Source organism: Chroicocephalus ridibundus, chromosome 23, assembly GCF_963924245.1.
Source record: "Chroicocephalus ridibundus chromosome 23, bChrRid1.1, whole genome shotgun sequence".
In the NCBI taxonomy this organism is placed as follows: domain Eukaryota; kingdom Metazoa; phylum Chordata; class Aves; order Charadriiformes; family Laridae; genus Chroicocephalus; species Chroicocephalus ridibundus.
In genome coordinates, this window is record NC_086306.1 from 3,363,670 (window position 1) to 3,383,950 (window position 20,281).

General features: G+C 39.6%; 1 protein-coding gene across 1 annotated transcript; it reads right to left on the reverse strand.

Annotated features, from left to right (window-relative positions):
• Positions 1-3,822: 3,822 nt before the first annotated feature.
• Positions 3,823-19,735, reverse strand: BNIP3L (BCL2 interacting protein 3 like). Its single transcript, XM_063358582.1, has 6 exons — positions 19,523-19,735; positions 14,051-14,237; positions 12,264-12,336; positions 10,358-10,461; positions 9,401-9,550; positions 3,823-8,125 (listed from the first exon to the last, which is right to left on the reverse strand). Exons 1-6 carry the CDS (start codon positions 19,608-19,610, stop codon positions 8,077-8,079), a joined length of 651 nt encoding a protein of 216 aa, XP_063214652.1. The 5' UTR covers positions 19,611-19,735; the 3' UTR covers positions 3,823-8,076.
• Positions 19,736-20,281: the final 546 nt, after the last annotated feature.

A 20,281-nucleotide genomic window follows, 5' to 3' on the forward strand; every position in this document is an offset into this window, starting at 1 on the left:
TGCATTCAGCAGCGTTAAGTATTTCCAGAAGCTCTTTGCCTACTCTTCAGAAACCCGTAACTCTTGTGCAGAACTACTGAAATCTAATTCCCCCTCCCAACTAATTTTACATTAACTTTGCTCTGACTGCATTTCTAAGTGGAAGACTAAGGATTTAGAAGCAACTCTCACTTCTGCAGAAGGAAATGGAACACAGCATCTTCCAGCACCATCCTCTCTCTCACACACACATACACTTCTGCTGAGAAATAAAAACCGAAGCCTGAAAAGTGCCAGAACACAATCTTGTGAATAGGGCTGCCGGGGTGACATCACATATCATACCACTGCCTTAGCAGCCAATTGGGGAGGCTTCTCCTGCAGCCGCTATTTCTCACCTAGCAGGGAAGCCTATAGGAAAATGTTACAGCACTGGGAAAGGACTCACTCTTATTGTTGATGCTTATCTTGCCACTCCTCCTCTCCTTCCCTTTTCCCACTCCAGCGTGCATACACACACACATGCACTTGCACAGAGAACACAGCACAGACAAAACAATCATGCATAGCAAAAATCCATTTCCGAGTGTTAGGCTTTTGGCAGCGATTCACACAAGAACTTCCTGCTCATTCTGGAGATTCGTATTTTTCTTCAGCAATTTCAGCAGGAGGAATAAGCTTCCTCTGTCACTGATAATTTTAACTCATTGTTATGACACTGTGCAGCTAACAGTCTTTGTATTTCTATCCCAAATATATTAAAGGCAATTCACCTCCACGCAGATAGCCCAATCATGCCTGTAACCCCGGGAAAAGACAGCAGAGACTTTAAAGCTAGGACTCTGTTCTGACTTTCCCCAGCTATCTCTGTTAATTTAAACTAAACAAGACCCAATTCCTCGCACACGGAAGCAAAGCCCAACATCAGCCCAGGGGAAGCTGCAGTGCTGCAAACCGAGGCCTGCAAGCGCATGCTGTGATTACACCAGGTACTTCACTGCAGCTGCCGTCTAGGAGGAGAAATAGGAAATGGGCACATAATATTGTCACGGGATGAAGCAAGCTATTCAAATCATTGGTAGGAACCCCAGAGATCAATTCTGTCTGTCAGACAGCGCTCTTAAAGAAGCAGCTGTAATTGTCAATTGCTTCTCACTCAAAAATAAAATGACAACAGGTCCATCAGGTAAGCAAGTCTGTAGTCTTCTGGTACTGGTACAGCCTAGGATGGGAGAGGAAAAAAAAAAAACTCCAAGGGAGACTGTAGGCTGCACTCTAGGCACACAGCTTCACACCCAGCTAACTCAGCAGCACCTAAAAAGCCTATAAATACAAATAGATTTTTATGTCACACTCATTGCAAAATTATCTGAGCACTGCTCCAACTCCCAACAGCACAGTCATACACACTACAAGGGTTTACTTCTGGGTTTGCAAAGTTCAGGCTAAAAAAAAAATAATATCTAACTCTGGTATCCCTCCCGCTCTTATTGACTCCGATACGAACATTTGTTCCTACCTTATCAGTACTTTCAAAAATACCGGTATTTTTACAAAGCAGAATCCTGCAACTGGAGCCGCCTAGATAACCCCAGGAAAAGGAGCGCTCTGTTCTTTCGCAGTGCTGGGGCTGCACCGCCAGGCCAAACCTGCCCCGCTGTCCCAGGCCAGTCTCCCCACTTCATTCAGACCTCAGCTGTTCCCCTGGTAATAATCTATTATTATGGATTTCTAACCATCTGAGCCAGACTGGAGTACCAGGCAGACAACCAGGACTTTTGTCAGGGCCTGCTTGATTCACTACCGTCTCACCAGCACCTCACTACTCTTTCTGAAGCTCAAATATTGGCAGCTATAGCTTCTTCTTCACCTCATCTCCAACCACAAGCAAAACACTGGCAGAAATAGCAATTAATTTCTGCAAGCTCCATTCTGTACGAAATTCAGAGCTGTAGCAATTAGGTTTTATCCAGCACCACTGGAAATGAACACTGGTCACAACACATCCTCCAGGCCTTCAAGGGGACTTCTCAGACAGAAAAATCCAGAAGAGGATGCCAAGTTTGGAGTCGAATACCAGTTTAGCTTACTTATTAAGCCTGCATTACCCTCTTTACCTAGAAAGACGACAGACAACTTTATAACCTACTTCCTTTGAGGTGAAAGCAAAACAGACACTCTTGAACACACACCCCCCTGGGCTTCACCAGATCCAATTACACAGATCAAGCTCAGACTCTAACGAGCGCAAGATCTGAAGCTGCGTAAGTGGCCACATACCTACCTGAAGAAATTGCAGAGCTCATGGAACCAGGAAATACACAACAAAACAAGGCAATATTTTGCCTCAATAACTGAAACTCTTCATGAAATAGGTGGGTTCTCAGACTGTGCTCACTCGTGTTATTTGAGCAGAAATGAGAAGCAGCATGAAAATACAAGCAAACGAAGGAAACGGAAGGAGCGCTCAGAGAAGACTGGGTAGACCAGAGGAGTGCAATGAAGCAAGATGAGAAGCATCCAAGCAATGAACTTTACGGTTAACAATAGAAAAGCAGAAGCAAGAGGTTTTCAACCAATAGTAAGCTGCAGAGGAGGCATGTTGTTCCAGCTGCAGATCTGTCAGAGAGGTTCCACAAAAGCTCTCCACAGTACCTGAAGGACATGCAAATCACTTGCTCCTGTTCACAAAACAATCTGGAAGAACGACGAGCGTAGCTTCCATTTGAAGTGCCACACACGCACCTTTTATATTTTGTACGATCAAAAACTCATGTACCATTTTTAAAGTAAATGACGAATATTTATTAGGTTTTTTTAGGAAAGGAGGGGTAAGAAGTATCTTTCACTGAAGATTTTGCACACATAATTCTTCTATTGGTCACAGACTGTCTCCCACCACGTATTTAGATGCATGTTACACATCAGTAGTAAAAGGTTGTGAAAATTCCCAGAGGAGATTTGTCTTAAAATACAGAGATTTTCATTAAAACATTAATTTAGGAGACACAGTCTATAAAGAATATGCACCTGAGGGTCAAAGGCTCCTTCATCTACCACAGAAAGGCATTCTGGGATCCAGCGGCTGAAATTTAAACTTTGGTCCAAAGAAAGATGTAAGTTAAAGGCTGTAACAGCTGAATCAAGTGGGAGGTCCAGAACAACTCCATACACCCAAATCTCTGCAAGGATATACGTGTCCTTCTGTGACCTAAATTATATACCTTAACTGTAACAACTTGTAAACAGTTGTAGGACTCACTATTCTTCCCTTTCATTATATACTCTAGAATAAGCATTAAAATTCATTCATCTTTAGACAACAAGCTGCAAGTTAAACAAAATGTACCAATGAAAAAAAAAAAAGTCTCTCTAAACAAACTCCACAATCTTATCAGAAAAGCATTAGGAAAGAGTTGAAAATAGACAATGCTGGTTTCCATACTCCCAATTTTCTGGCAGCAGCTCAAAAAGTTAAGTCATGTTTACTTTCCTTAATGCAAAACCACCACTCGCTCTCCCCCTAATGTCAAGGCGAATCACGCTTTAAGTGCTGCAAGCAGAAGTCTGGCTGAGTCAGCTGCGCTTCGCCAAGCTGACATGCAGTGCAGGACACAGAGTGATTTAATGAAGCAGAAATTAATTTAGCTTTTTCTTTTGCATGTGGATGCCGTATGCAGCACAAGATTCTTCCAGGAGTATCTTAAGGTTTTAGTTTCATTTTTAAAGTGATGATTGAACTATGCGGCATAGTTCAAGAGTCCTAACATTTTATTTGGTTTTCAAGACCCAAAAGACAACGGAGTCCTCATATATAACCAATTACCAGGCAAAGATCGTACAGACGCTTGCACAGAATCAGGATTTCATTTTTTAGATAGGATTTTTACATGTATGCACACACACAAATGTATAAGTAACATTTTTATACAGAACTTTTTCATAAAAGACAGAATTCAAAGTAAATTCTCATCTTTTCATATATATACACAGTTAAGTTTGAAAACAGAGTCCAAGTAGAACTTAATATCCCGTGTTGGTCTCACGTGAATAGCTAACTTAGATGAATCTCTAGGTGCATTGTAGTTAACTAAAGGTAGAAGGTAACTTTCCTAGAATTTAACACAAAACACACTTTTTTGGTGCTGATTACAGAGAAAAGCAAGACACTATGCAGCTCACTTCTCCAGCTACATTGCGTTTAGTTGAACAGATAAGTAATATCACTATGCTGCTCTAAAATAACTATGCAAATAAATCCCTTCTCTTCAAACACTCTTGAACTAGAATTAAAAAAAAAAAAAAAAAACCAACAACTTAAAAGACAGTCCTCAAACTCTTATCAAAATGTGATTTATACCAGAATAATATTAGTGCAAAGATACTGCTGCTTTATGCAATATTATCTTATTATTCCTTTGCAAAACATTGCAATACAACTAAAAAGGTTTCGAAACACACAATGAAATTATTTTCCCTGCAACACCTACTAAGTAAATGTGTTTATCTCAGTTGGCTGCAGAGAAACAATCTGCTCAAAAGCCCTACAACCCTGCTCTCCAAAGCTGTTTCAAAGTAGTAGTAATTCACAACTTCAAGTCCAAATTTCACTGTAATTCCCAGACGTCTAAACTTTCTGCAAGTTGGATTTATAATTTTATCTTATTCCTCAGAAAAAATAAATAAATCCCGCTTTCACAAAGTTCTGGATTTTTACATTAAAAACACGTAAAACAATCACCAGGTAACTAAAATGGGCAGGAACAGTATCAGAAGGATGACATTTCACACTTAGAATGAACAACTCTTCACACGATACTCCCAGAAATAACCAGCGCTCTTGAACCAAGAATATGGAGGCAGATTAACAACTAGGGTTTATGTCCCTTATTCTTTAATCTGCAAATTTAACAGAATTAGGAAACAGAAGATAAATACAAGGAGTACAACAGAGTTGACCAATTATACAAAATCTCATCAATTCTACTTTACATTTCATATGCCACTACATTATTTTGCTTTAAAAGTTTTCCTTGACAAGGTCCTGGAGGACTTAGCACAGGTATACATCGCTGAAAATGGGAATATTTTTATTAAGTGCTTCAGGAAAAGAAGCGGATGATCCCAAGTCACTAAAAAAAAAACCCAAAACAAACCCCAAGCAATCTTTCAAAAAAAAATCATTCCAGTCTATAAACAGCAGCTTCAATGTTCATATAACTCAGAACACAATAGTTTCATAAAACATTATACAAAGCAGTCCTGTAAAAAAAAAAAAAGAAAATAAAAGAAGGAAAGAGAAAAAAGACGCAACATGAAGTAATTTCAGACAACCAGTTTTGTGAGAGCTTTAATGGCACAAAATGTTTATAAGCTACAACTTATACATGTACTGTAAACTGTATATAACGTTACAAAGTGCTAACTAATTTATGAAGAATGCATAATCACTTTGGCTCAGTTAACTCCAATATTTCAGCAAATGTCAATTAAAAAATTTGAATTTCTAACAATCTTCAGCTTTCACTTTTTAAAACAGTAAGTAAATATGCATTTGCTGCAGTTAAGTTAGCCTGCTGCATTTTTAATGTGCGAGTTTATGCATTTTTTTTTCTTGATCCTATTTACAAATATTCTAGGCCAGTTTTCACTGAATGTGAGAAAAATGAAGCCTGCATTTTTTTTCCAAAACTGTAAACAGGTATAAAGCTTTTTAAACAACATTTATCTTAACAAAACTTCAACTATCAATAGTTGAAACCCCTTTTCAAATTATACAACAATCTGTTTCTGTTCATTGTAAAACAAGAAGTTGTAGACTTTCATCCAAAGCTTATAGCAGGGTATCAATAAATACTGCATTGTATCCTAGCAAGTGTTACAGTGATCACGTCTCCATTCCTCATCTCTAGTTTTCACAATTTTTACTTCACAGCTCTTTCAAATATTATAAGCTGTGTTGATACTCTAGCCACAAGCTTGAAATATTATTTATCAGATCTTCTGAAGAAGAATTACCTTTTAATTTAGAAAGGGGTAATTTTTATTACTTTTTTTGAAAAAAAGTACTCCCTACTTAGTAAAGATCTATTTTTCCACTATTCCAATTTCCATACAAAACAAGGTGCTGTAATTAGAACTGAAAGTGTTTCAGCCTTTCCCCTGTCCCCTCAGTTTTTAGGACTGTAAAATGATGTACTTGATACCATCTAAAACACCCTTCACCACTTCCCCCTTCCCTCCCCCACCTTTGGGTGAAACCCAATGTCCACGCTTCAAACAAATACGCAGTTGTAGGCAACTCAAGTATTCACAACTAAAAGAAAATAAAGCAGATGTCTGCAACAGAACTTTTTGTTAGACTGCCCTTTCACCCTGAAAGCATTCTCTAACAGCATTCGGAAGTAGAGAATAAAAATAAATACAGTTTAGCGGTGGATTTATACTTAACTTTTTCACTTCCCGGGAGCTAAGTAAGTTCTTTTAAATCAAACTTCAATTGGGATTCAGCTTCTCTGCATCAACTGTTTCAAGCGATCACTGCTATACCAAATAATCAACTTTATAAAGTCTGACGCAAGCAAACAATTATAGGTAGCTGTTCTCTCCAAACTGGCTGACTATATTTTCTTACCATTTTCTACAGGTCAGCCTACTAAAGTTTTTATTTAAATGAGACTTTTGCTAGTCTTAAAATTAGCATTGGTTCCCTAAATACTTAGTATTAAAGTCTATATCATATTTTTTTTTATATATTCATATATATATAAAAAAAGAGTATTCTATCCTTCAGAGTCATGCTACATGTTCTGAAATCCAATAAAATCTATTTAAGGACAAGACTGTCCCAACGCTTTGTAACAATTTGGTACTAAAGCTTCACATTTTGAAAAGAAGTGTCACTGAAGGAGGACAAGGCTTAATGTTCCCTAAGATAAAAGTTCAACAACATTAGTGAGAAGTCTAGCTAACATGAGACATCACGAATGACTTTCGGATTCCATGGATCCCCAGAGGAGATTGTACAGTAAACAGTGAGATAGGAATATTGAAAATTCATTTGCAGAAGACATTTCAGAGCTTTACAACTTCTGAATCTCTACGCACCTGCAAGATTGTCCCCCTTAACGATAGGTCAAACGCTTTACCTTCTGAAACTGCCATATCATCATAATTGTAAATGGTTCCACAACAAACAGAATCATATTCTTTTATACAAAGTCTAACTACACCTACAGCTTTTGGGTTTTTCCTTAATTTAAAACTACTTTTAAAAGGAAAATTTCACATTTAAAATTTTCCCTTAAGAAAACATGTAAGGAAAAGAAAAGCTTCTTCACATGCAAACAATGCAATTTTTCTAACATTTTCTAGGCATCAGACAGGTTTTCCTACAAGGAATAAGGAGATGACTTCATAGAAAAGACAAGATTACAACAATTACCTATTAATAAAATATGCTGATGGATTTAGTTATCCTACTTTAAAATTTATGCAGTCTTTGCCTCCTGCAAATCAAACGGTGTTAGCCAATACAAGGGGCCAAGTAAATTCCCCCCCAAAGCCGATTTAAACTGTTTTTTTATTGCCAGTGATTTCTTAGTTTATTTCACAAACAGCTTGTTTTTTCAAAAGAAAAATTCATTTTCACTCCAATCAGTAATTTTCTTCCAAAGAGACTGTTAATTTTATCACCATAATACAGCCAACATTTATACCATGCACAACTGCAATTTAAGTCAGGTTGCACTAAGGAGGCAACAGCATCACTGATAAAATTAAAACTTGCTGGTGGCATTTTGCATTGAGAGAAGCCCTTGCAACATATAGACAGTTGTAAACTCCGTTCAGCAACTCTGACGTGTCTTGCAGGCCAAGAGGCAGGGGAATGGGAGGAGAGAGGGAAAGAATGTGGATAGCGAAACACCTCAACAGAGTTCCAACACAATACTGAATTCCAGAGTTAGCGAAAACCTGGATATGTAAGGAAAGGGTGAAGTCAGGGTCATGCTTAAAATGGTCTCAAGTCAAATGTACTAAATGAGACAGTAACACCTTCACAGGTCACGTGGATTTCCAGGTTTTGCACTCCATCTTTCAGTAAGTGCTGGCTGAAGGTGTGGTCAGTCGTTTTCCAATGTAGATGCTGAAATAAAAAGTATAAGGCATATCGTATTTCACAGAAATACTCCCTGTTTTCCAAACAGTCCTCGCGCACTCAGCTATTCTAGTCTGTCTTTCAAGTAAGTCTGATGCGATTCTTCCAAGGACTTCACTTCTCTTTTATAAAATTACTTAAAGAGTGAGATTTTCAGATGAGCCTAGAAGGACCGATGCCACCAACATTCAGTAAAAGTGGATTTTTTCCAGTCTCAAGCTCATTTGAAAACCCCAGTCCAATAGCTTTGGCGTTGTTTGTCCAGTACCTGACATGGGGGCTCTCGCACAGCCGAGCCACGCTCCCAGATTATTACGGTAAAACAGACAAAGTAGTGCCTATAAAGGGAGGGGGTGAGGTTTAAAATACTGAGCATTGAGGATCTACGCAAACGCTGACCTCTAACAAATAAATCCAGGCAAGATTTAATTCATCACAGAAATATACAATTTTTCTATCATACAAATATCATACAATATATTCCCACGTATTCTATCCTCCTTATTTGTTAGTGCACAAGAATTTAAAATGATGCTTGAACTACACCCCCAAAAATAAATATGAAGCTAAATAAAAACATATTTTGAGTACATGTCTTTGCCCCCATCACAAAGAACATAAGATGGATAAACATAACATAAGGATTTAAGGAAGCTCAGAGATTATGTCGGATTACGCAGGCAATGAAAACATTGCTGAGCAGAGTCATAGCTGATCTTGCAGGACACATCCAGTGTAGATACACTTCATGTATCTTTCTTTAAATATCCAAACCTTGACTTACAGTAACATCACACAACTGCAGCATTAGACATTGAAAATTACAGACTACGTGCCATACACACGGAACTTCAGCATCGTTATTTGTTCTTGTAAGGGTTAGTAAAAGTTACTGCAGTTTTCCACCTATTCTATTCTTACTTTCCCTACATAACCTGAATCATATAAGTGGAAGGTGTGGGTAATCAAATGGCAGATTATAATTGCAAAGGTTATTTGCAAATTCATGATAATCCATGCATTTTCAGTAGAAGAAACTTGATCTACTCTAGAAATGAAACATATTAATGTCTGTAAAATTGTAACAGCTGCAAAGTTTTCCTGCATTTCAAAAAAATGCACCAAACCTACCTTGAGCAAGGTGCAACAATACTCTATAGTTATTCTAGACAAAGCCCTTTTCAGCAGGCACCTGACATACAAGTAAAGTGAAAAAGCAAAGCCAGATGCAAAAGTTGAAGTGAGAATTAGGTTAATACTTACCCTAGTCCCAAAGCCAAAACATGAGATATGAACAGAGATGGAATGAAAACCTTAAGAAATTCTGCAGAGAAAATGCCACCTTTTTTCATTGCTCCACTTTTTCTCATACTTAAAGACACTGAACGTTTAGGATGTCTGAAATGAAATTCCCTGAAAGAAGAGGGGGAGGGGGGAAAAAATTCAACAAGATTTTTTTGTTTCCTTCCTTTTTTTTCCTTTTTTTCTTTCTTTGCACACAAATGCACAGATCTCTGTAGGAACATTTTTTTAAAGAGTACAAAGAGCTAGAGATCAAAGCAAGAGATCCCTTACGCAGAGTAAGGAATCAAAGAGAATAATAGGAGGTACTGTGGAGAGACCACTTACACAGACAGTACAGAGACAAAGGGAGCAGAAGCTGAAGAGAGAGGTAGGTCGGAGAGAGGGAATTTCAGGATGTGATTTGTTAGCAAGAGCCTCATTTTTTGTTCCAAACAGAGATACAGAAGTCTAACAGATTTAGACAGCATCCTCTATTTGAATAAAAATGCTTTGCATTCAAGGATCTCCAGGTTTCCCCTTCCGTGGATGAACATTATATATTTTACATAGAAAGAAAAAAAGGTACAGAGAATTTAGGAGACTTGCTCAACACTATTCCAGTCGATAAGCCAAAACTAAATCCCATGAATCCCAGCTCCAAGTACCCAGCTCTCCCAATAATTATAATTTTGTCAAGAAACCTCGTAATCAGCTTGCTGTCGATCTATATTACTTTCAATAAAAAGATAATTCTGTTGCTATTAAGATTTTTATACTTCATTGTTTTGATTTTTTTCTAGCCTCACCAAAGAGAAATCCATCTTTTTCAAAGATGATCTTATTTGGAGAGCCAGAGTAATTCCATACAATTGTGACCTATGATTCTTTTCTCCTTCATATAAAAGAATATTCATTTAAAAAAAGAGTTTAACTCACTTGGGAGGAATGTTTTCAGGCCTACTCGACCAGTCTGACACCCAGTCTGCACTCTTCTTCAAAACTTCCAACTCTTTCTCTCCTTCTACGGCTTCTTCTTCAGACTGAAAACAGACATGGGACAAGCCTTATTAACACTCAATTAGCTCCTCCTTTCGGTGTTACATTGAGAGCAACAACAACAGTGGTAAAGTGATAAGCACCAAATGGTGGCACCTGATAAACAAGCAAGTGTTCTTGGACTACTGATTATTCAGAAGAGATTTCATTATGCTAAGGGGAGGATCTGCAGAAATCAGCACACCACAAATTTAATTACCATATCCAGGATTTCAACATCATAACAAGTTGGTTGGTTGGTTTTTTAAACTAACTAAAAAGGATTATTTTAATCCTAAATTTAATAAACCAGCATAATGCAAAAATTATTAAACAAAAAACGGCAAAAACTTTAAGCTGATGGCATTTGATTTAAAGTGCACAGAACTCGGATACAGCACAGAAACACAGCTACATAAAAAGGTTTCAAAAACAGTATTTTTACTTTTTTAAAGGTGTTATTAATCATTTAAATTTTATATTACTTGCAACTAGCAGCTTCTACTGGGTGCGTCCCAGATGCAGCAAGCACTCGGTACAACTGCCTTGATCCTAACACTCAACATTACACCATTACATGCAAACATTACCATACAGGAAAAAAACAGATTAGAAAGACTAGAGAACACCACTGACTTTGGTACAAACTTTTAGTACTAAAACAATTTCCTGAGTGACCCTTAGTAAAATAAGACAAACCACTTACAACATCGAAGTGGGAACCACACCAAAACCAGAAGCAATCAAATATGAGAGTCACAGAAGTGAGATGGCAGACCTAACCACCAACTTCATTCACATCGTTCTGGCTCCACAGGGCAGAAGTGCAACAGTCCTACTGTTCCGCCAGCTCTTTCACAAAATTAAATGCAAGGTTTCATTCTTCCAGGAATGCTTTTTATTTATACTGCTGAAGACAGCAAATTCTATTAAATGATCAAACTAAGAGTTCAGCATTAGTCTCCTCTCAGTTTGTACTGTGGAGATTACTCACTATCATGTGAGCTGACTATCTGTAGAGCAATAAACGCAACATCCTGCAATCTTGTGCAGAAATACAAACATTTCAAAAACAAAACAGGTTTGACACACACAGTTTAAGCAGAGTGTTAATCAATAATATGACTGCTACTAAACAGGGCACTCCTCAGCTTTAGAGAAGGAGCCTCATTTTTCCCTTCACTCCAAAGCTATTAATCTCTACAAGTCAAATTTCAATTAATACAGAATGTAGGCCTAACCAAACGTTACTAACCCTGCCTTGTTGTTAAAAATAATTGTTCTGGAATGTGTTTTAATTTGATAAAACTTTATTCCGAAAACAGCCCCTTAAAAGAAAAGATAATTTAGTTAAACTGACATAAGCTTGAGTACACAAAAAGTATTTACTGTATCTATTTACAGAGAGGTACTATATAAAGTTCTAATAAAAATTAAAAAAAAAGAATAAAAACCTGCAAGAACAAAGTATGAGACAAGTAAACTGTCTTACCTAAATGACTAAGGGACACCTCCAAATTTTGAATACATCAGGTTTATTAATTCATTTGCGTGTACTGCAGGTAACAGCCCAGTTTAGGGCCTCACAGTTTAAAAAAAATAAATCCTATAAAGCAGTAGCTTAATGCTTTCTTTTGACACGTAAAATATGTAATGTTTTAGACCTTTTAACATGACAGAGAGCTTGCTCTACCCCTCAAGTACTTCCAATACCGATCTATATAAATATATGACATATATACAATATCCACAACTTTAAAATATTTTTTAAAAGTTAATGTATTTTAAAAGTTAATGAAGACAATACCTGAGAACTGCTGTCTTTACTTGTGTGCATTTCCACATCAAAAGTTATCTGTCCATCTTCTTGAGGTGAAGGGCTAACGAGAAATTGATTTCATTATGTCATTTTGTCATACTACATTCTGTCACCTAAAGAATCACTACTGTAAATAGCATCTCAGTTGAATCATGTCCACTTCTGCACACTGTTCGGATGAGTTACAGACTATGCTACCCCTCAGATCACATATATCAGTATTAGAAAGTCTTCCAACACCACTCATCTTTTAATTTTTTTTTCATTTATAATCCTACCTTTCACAACAGGGTTGACCGTCCCTCAACCAAAGAAAAGGAAGCATTGCCCAAAACTTCAACTGCTACACAAAAGATGAAGATCCCTTCCTTCTTTTAGATGACACTGCCAGTATTGTGAATTATACCTCTTTTTGTATCATCACATGCAGAAACACCACACATCAAAACACTTTTTAATGTTTGGCAAGAACACGTATTCCCCTTGTTAGCCTCAGGTTGAGTATTAAAAATTTGGTAATCTACTCAAGAAATTAATCTCACCTATTACACCTCAACCAAGGAAACGCTAGAGAATTTAAGCCAAGAACAATACGAAATACTGTGTGATACACCAATGCAGGTCTCTGTCATTAAAATGCTACAGGTAGCTTTTTAACCTGACTTAAGCTTTCATGAAAAAGGCGCATTTAGAAATATTCAAAGAGACCCCAAAACACCACACTTAAAGAGCAACTTACTGTTTAGAACTTTTAAAAAACAACGCAAAATGTCAAAGTACCTCCCCTTTCTTGTATGTTAGTTCAACTGTCAAAACAGGAAAGGAATTACCAAAAAGTTAGCAAGTGGAAAATTAAGATGGGGCAGGGGGGGGAAAGGGCTCTGTCTTCATTCACTGAAAATGCAGGCAATGATTGAAAAAAATGCTATGCTAGTAAAAGAAACTATACAACCATAACCTAGCAAACATTCCCGGTTGGACTGGAAAGTACTAAACCACTTATAGCTAGTTTCTTAGCACCACAGATGTAACAAACTTTATTTTCTATAAATGTAACCATTCTACTTGAAATACTCATATGGATTATTTTCAAAACTGTCTACTACATTCAGTAATTAAATCAGGCCTAACTAATTTTAAATAGCTTTTATATCTGATCAACCACTTTATATAAGCTACACAGTAGATGTGACAGTTAGACAGCTTTCATCCAGCAAAACCAAAGGAGGCAGGAGCAGAAGAAAAGCTAAAATTATGTAACGGGACCACTCAAGGATTTCCAAAACTGTCCCAAAACTTTCTAGAAGAATATCATAATGCTCACATGTGTCTCAAAGGATTATATTGTTAGGTAGGAAACATTTTGCCTTCACAGGATAAAAAAGTGGAATATTGAAAGCACGGAGTACAAATTCTAGAATTTTTTTTTCTGTTAAGTCCGGTGATACATTTTATTATGCTTTGCTAAATAAAATTAGTAAAAAAAAAGCCAGTAAAATCAGATATTTTTTTAAACCATATGTGATTTATGACAATGTGAAATTTAACTGTGGTCTTGATGCGCCTTTCCTGCTCCTGGATTCCTTAGCTTTCTGTAGCAACAACGCGTTTTTCAAGTCAGATGTCTTATTTGACAGCGTTATCAGGAGCTAGCAAGTACTACAAACACTGGAGCATGACAAACTTAAGCCTGAGAAAAAGCTTTACCCCTCCATTAACATCTACAGGATAAAAACTGCAATAAACTGCATGCAGGACAGCAAACACTTCTTTACCTGTCACAGTGGGAGCTACCTCTTGAACTGCTCTGTCCTGATTCATGCTGGGCGTCCAGGAGAATTTTTTCCATGTCTCCGTTGTGGATGGAGGATGATGAAGGGACATGTTCCAGACCTCCATTCTTCCCATTGCCATTGTCGTTGCTATTGCCATTGCCGTTCATCTGTAACTCCACCCAGGAACCTGTTGGGCCAGCCAGACATCATTTCATTAAAAGCAGTGGAACTAAAACCCACCTCAAGTTTATCAATTACACGCAGAAAAAAACACGAACATGGCGAATTCAGATAACATACACTGCTGCTGGGAAAAAGCTCATAAACATGTACGGGAGGCAGGAGTGACATGTTTCTTCCTCTTTCATCAACACCACCACCCTAAAAAGTTATGTTTTGTTGCTGCCTACCTCTGGAACTAGTCAAACAAAATGTCCCCCCTCTCCTCAACTATTAATACTTTAATAGCTCATGTTTCTCTCTGCAGTCTGAAGCTTCAATTTTCTACATATCACTCAATTACACTAACCACCCCGCTTCCCTATTCTACCTCTACATTCCATTTTGAAACAAAATTTTCGTCCCCTAGCCCCCTTCTATACCATTCCCCCAGCTGCAATTTTATATTTTCCTTCTTCCCTCTACTTCCAAAGGCCCTGAATCAAACCCTGATTTTTACATACATCAGGCAGACTGCCATTTTCGGGCCTCATCCAGCTTCCTTTGCCCTCGTCCTCTAACAAACATCTCCCATTCAATGCCATCTGCCACCTCTCCGATCCTACCATAACCTTAATAAATGGGTCATACCACAATTCAAACCATCGGAAGCTTGAGGTAGGCATTATGCTTCCTTACACAGCTAAAATACCATACTAACATACATGTCATTGCAGGTAGATTAAAAGATTTCACTGCCAGGAAGACAAAATAAGGAACTGAGTAGCATGAGAAATACAGAATTCTCACATGTAATAACAGTTAAAAATTTCAATGCCATCCCTTCAGGCTCTTTTTTTCTTTTTCTTTCTTCCCTTTTTTTCTTTTCTTAGCCAGGGAATGCTGTACAGACTACAAGGTGAGATTTACTGGGTTTTCCCTTTTTTTTTTTTTTGGTAGTTCTAGCTTTGGGATATCCATGGGTGCACTGAGATTTGACAAAGGAGCAAAAGTGTATCGCGAATGGTAAAAGCATCTGCTAAAAAGTTCATATACTCTGTAGTTAGGCTGAGTATTTTTATTTTTGTTTTTAAATGTCTTCACATGCATTTAACATGCAAAGTAACAGAATACAAAACAGTATTTACTGTTCATTACTGACATGTTTCAATTCATAGGTTTGGGAATTATTCTTAATTCATAAACATACCACCTAATGTCCTGACAGGTTAAGACAGAGCAGACTTCTACTGTTTTATCTGTTCCAAATATTTAAATACTTTCCCTATCCAACTGCAATTCCAGCCTTCTCATTAAGATATGTAACTAGAATCATTTACCCATACAGCCGCTTTATTAGCCACGATTATGGAGGGAAAGATCTCCCGTTTCTCAAAAGCATACTGTTTTCAATGCAATGCAATTTCCCATTATCGGTCAGACAGCTATTTCGCACATGTATATTATAGCATCGCAGCTCGTGCATAATTCAATTTATGGCACTTGAAGGTGAGCGCTTTCAGATTTTTTGCATTTGGTTCATTGTTCACTTTTTAAGGTGTTGACATCTTCACCACTGAGGTAAAAATAGTCAAGAAAAAAAAAGAGCCTAAAGATACAACAGCTGAAACTACTTTTTAAACATTATTTGTACAGGTTCTAAATTTTAACACTGACTTCTTGATTTCTGAAAAGCACCTTAGTGTGCCTGCACTTATTTCTATAGCAAAGTTTTGGCTCTGTGAACTGCATCAGCGACACAGGAAGGGACATACGTCATAACGAGTTCACCTATTTTCAACTTGATTTTGTGAAGCTGAAACGGGGTTTATCCTCAGGACCAATTATTAACTACGCCATTACACGGATGACCATGGAAGCATCATACTCGTTAGAGTCCTGGTGGTTTACAGTCTGGTTTCCCCAAGCTGTGTTCACAAACAAGGAATTTAGGGTGTACACAGAGCTCTTGTGCACAATCACACAATGTATACCAACTCTGTACTACATACTGGGTTTCTCGGGTAATGAAGAGTTAACTGGGAAAAGGCAGCCTTTGCTCAGACTAGTCAGCATGAGACACAGAGACTGTATTATTTCGGATTTATGATGATTGCTGAAGTCTAAATTTCAAAATAAAAAGGCCACATTGTAAGAACTACATCAGGAAGGTAGACTTGCCTTGTAGCAACACCTTTACAGCAAGAGGCCACACCTGCAGAAAAGGCATGTGGCAAATGCAATTAGAAGACAGACCAGAAAGCCGTATGGTCCCCAATAACCATTCTGGAGTAGAGAGCATCTATTGGGAGAATTATAATAGTCAGGATCTGCAAAGACATGTATTACTAAAAAATCAGCAGTGAGTGACGAACAATGTGAAAAGAACAGAAGGCAAAGATGCAAGGAGAGGTCTTCCTCTGACACCACGCGCAGGCAGAGAAAAGCCCAGCGGAAGATGATCAGAACTGGTTGCTCAAGTATGCAGCTACTAAACACACCTCTGCAGCACTTAAGATTATGCACAAACAAAATCCTTATTAACGTTTATCCGGGACTGACAAAACTTGCCGTTTATCTAAAACGTGTTGTGGCCATACTAGGAAGAACACTCAAATTAAACTGTGAGTAAAGAGTCCCAGCGAGTCGAGCAGTAGTTTACATGACAAGCAGCACGTTCTCCATCTGACCTCACTTTTAATGAGTCAAAATACATTCAAGGAAGCGTAATCTGACATCAAGCTAAAACATGCTACATACTCCCACTGGCAGTCACAACCGGTTTGGGAGAGGGAGCCATAAAGCCCCAGTAGTTTCGAAGACTCTGATTAAAGGGAACATAAATCTCTGCTTCTCTGCTTTTAAAAGATGCACAGGAATATCTTTGAGAATAAACTGCTCAAGTAACAGAGAGTGGGTTTTGCCCCAAGCTTCCTTCAAAACTAAGGAAGTTACATTAATCACCCACATGAGAACTCTTAATTTTACCATATCTCTACATCCCATTTTACTCTCAAGTAGAAATATGGTAAAATTAAGAGTGGTAGAATCAAGAAATGCCATAGAACTTTCCTCCCTTCACAAATCACGCAACTCGCACTTTGGGGGAAAAAAAAACCAACAACCCACAACTGTTTATAGGAATGGTATTTTTCTCCAAAATTGTTTGAATTTTGGCCATGCTCTAAGGCTAATTATTTCTCTATGAACTGATATACTTTAATTACATGTTTTTCCATAACTGGTGAACAAGTTATGGAACAAGATGAGCTAAATGTGTTGGGGAAGAGGGGTCTCATTTTGTTTATTCACGCTGTCATTTTCACTTGGGTGTGTGGAGTGGAGGTACCAAGGACAATATATGTTATATACAAATATACATTTTTTGTATATAAAAGTAAACCAAACTAGTAGCTCCCAAGAAGCCAGCCATGGCCTACTTGAATAAACTAAGAAATATCACTTTTACAATGAAGTACACCATTAACCAATAAAAAAAAAAAAAAAAAATCAAAAGAGAGTGAAGAAAGCTGTTCAGATTCCCATAATGGTAATTATTAAGCAGATTTTCCATGACAGAGATAGATGGGCTCCTTCCTAAGGTGGGGGATTTCTTTTTGTCAATATGTAACAGACCTTTATAATAATTAAAATATAGGAAGCATCTAGAATTCCCAGAGCAAGCAAGCTTTTTTTTTTTTTTAACCCAACAAAGCATTGGTTCAGTTACCAGTTTTATTCCCAGGTCTTCTGACCTTCGATTCAAGGGGTAAGGGATCTTTGAATGAAAGGCCCTAAACCTGCACAAATGACATACAGAACAAAATGAATAAGTGTCTAAGCTCATTAGTCTGAAAAGGTTCACTGAAAAGCTTATATAATGGCAGAAAACGTACCTACAACACCAAAGCATTGTGGAGCGGCTGAACATCTGAAAGCAGCACTAAGCCTACATGGAACTGATTGGTTGCATTTGTTTTGTTCACGCAGCACAGACTATCAAACATTTCCTCTCATACCTTGTGCTCACCACCTTCAGTAATCACATTGATTTTGCTAAGCCTTTATGTGCTGATCCAGCAATAAGATCTACATGGGCAGATCCAGCACAGGCTTACAGTGTGCTCAACTCTTGTTGCTCCTATCTTACAGCAGATTAACGTGTCCCACAAAGTTACCATACTAACAGAAAACAAAAAGGAAATATTAACATAGAGAAGCATCAAAGATGGCCACTTCTGAAGTAAGCATCGAGTTAGGCAGTAGGTATGTAGCAACTTTAAGACAGTATAATTGTTATTTAAGTATGCTAACAGCCCTGAATAATTTGCTAAAACACCTATTTGATGCAGGTGAACATTGTTGTAAACTGCCATCGTTATCACAAGATGCAGTGTTACCATAACACAATAGCAGTGTTATGAAATGGGCATAGTTTATTCTTCTTTAATACAATTCCCATTGAGTTACAGGAGATCAACCAACCACTATATTTCGTGGTCAGGTTAACTTCATTGTAAACCACGAAGGTAACAGTTAATCATTAATGCCATTTATTCACCTCTTCGACTACTGTATCCTTAATAATTACAAGCAAATGAAAGGACACATTGAAGTAGCCAGTTAAAACGAAGGAAAAGCATCTGCCAAGTACGAGAGCCTACATAAAACCCACCGACGTGTCTTACTAGTGTTATCCTAGGAACAAAAGGATGCAGCAGAGCAGCTGACAGAGATGCCGGATATAGAGGAAAATAGCTCACGTCAGTGCTATTGACTCAGCCACTGAATAAACTCATTCCCACAGTCACGCTCCTCCCCCTACCCTGCTGTATCCCCATCTTAGCTGGTAACACCAGCCGTCGAATAAACTCCGTGTAACCACGGAACAAACCTGCTCCTGCTCCACGGCGCTACCTCGTTCCTCCGTCTGCGGCCGCCGAGGCCGACCCGCCTCAGCCCTCCTGCGAGGCCCCGAAACCCACCGGCCAGGGCCTGCCCCTCACCACAGCCCCTCATGCCACTTTGGGCGGGCAGCCCCCAGCCCTTTCCCCACAGCCCCCTGGGCTCTCCCTGCCCCGGGGACCCCCCGCCATCTTCCCGCCCCTCTCCCCCTCAGGCGGCCCCCGCCGAAGCGCTGCCTCCCCCACTTCCCTCACAAATCCCCCCCCACCAGACGCCGCCGATTGGCCCCCGGCGGCTCGCGCGGCCCCGTCCTCCGCCAATGGCGGCCCGGAGAAGGGGGGAAGGGGGTCGCGGCCCTCACGGCCCCCCAGCCCCATTCGCGCTCGTCTCCACCGCGGCCGCACTCACTGTTGAGGCCCGGCTCGATGTGCGTCCCCTCAGCCGGCGGGTTGTTGTTGTTGTTGTGCTGCTGCGGCGGCTCCTGAGGGCTGGACATGGCGGCGGCGAGGAGCGGCGACTGAGGAGCCGCTGGGCTTGGGACAACAACAACAAACCTGGACTCCGCTCCGGGCCCGGCCACCCCGCCTCTCCTCACAGCGCGCAGGCGCCGGGGCCGCGCCGCTCCCGCCCTCGCGGGGCTGCGCATGCGCCACCCACCCCGCCGCGCGTGCCGCGCACCATGGAGCTCACCGTGCCGGAGCACGTCCCGCCGCTGCCGCCGCGCGTGCGCGGGGCTGTGAGGGGACAGGGGCGGGACGCGCCTCGGAGGCCCCGCATCGACTCGTAGAATGGTTCGGGTTGGAAGGAACCTTAAAGCCTATCCAGTGCCACCCCCTGCGCTGGGGCAGAGACACCTCCCACCAGCCCAGGTTGCTCCAAGCCCCATCCAGCCTGGCTTGAACACCTCCAGGGATGGGGCAGCCACAGCTTCATTGGGCAGCCTGGGCCAGGGGCTCACCACCCACACGGTAAAGAATTTCTTCATAATATCTACTCTAAATCTCCCCTCTTTCAATTTAGAACCATTCTTCCTCATCCTGTCACTCCACGCCCTGATCCAGAGTCCCTCCCCATGATCTCCTGGAGCCCCTTCAGGGACTGGAAGGGCCTCTGAGGCCTCCTTGGAGCCTTCTCTTCTCCAGGCTGAACCCCCCCAGCTCTCTCAGC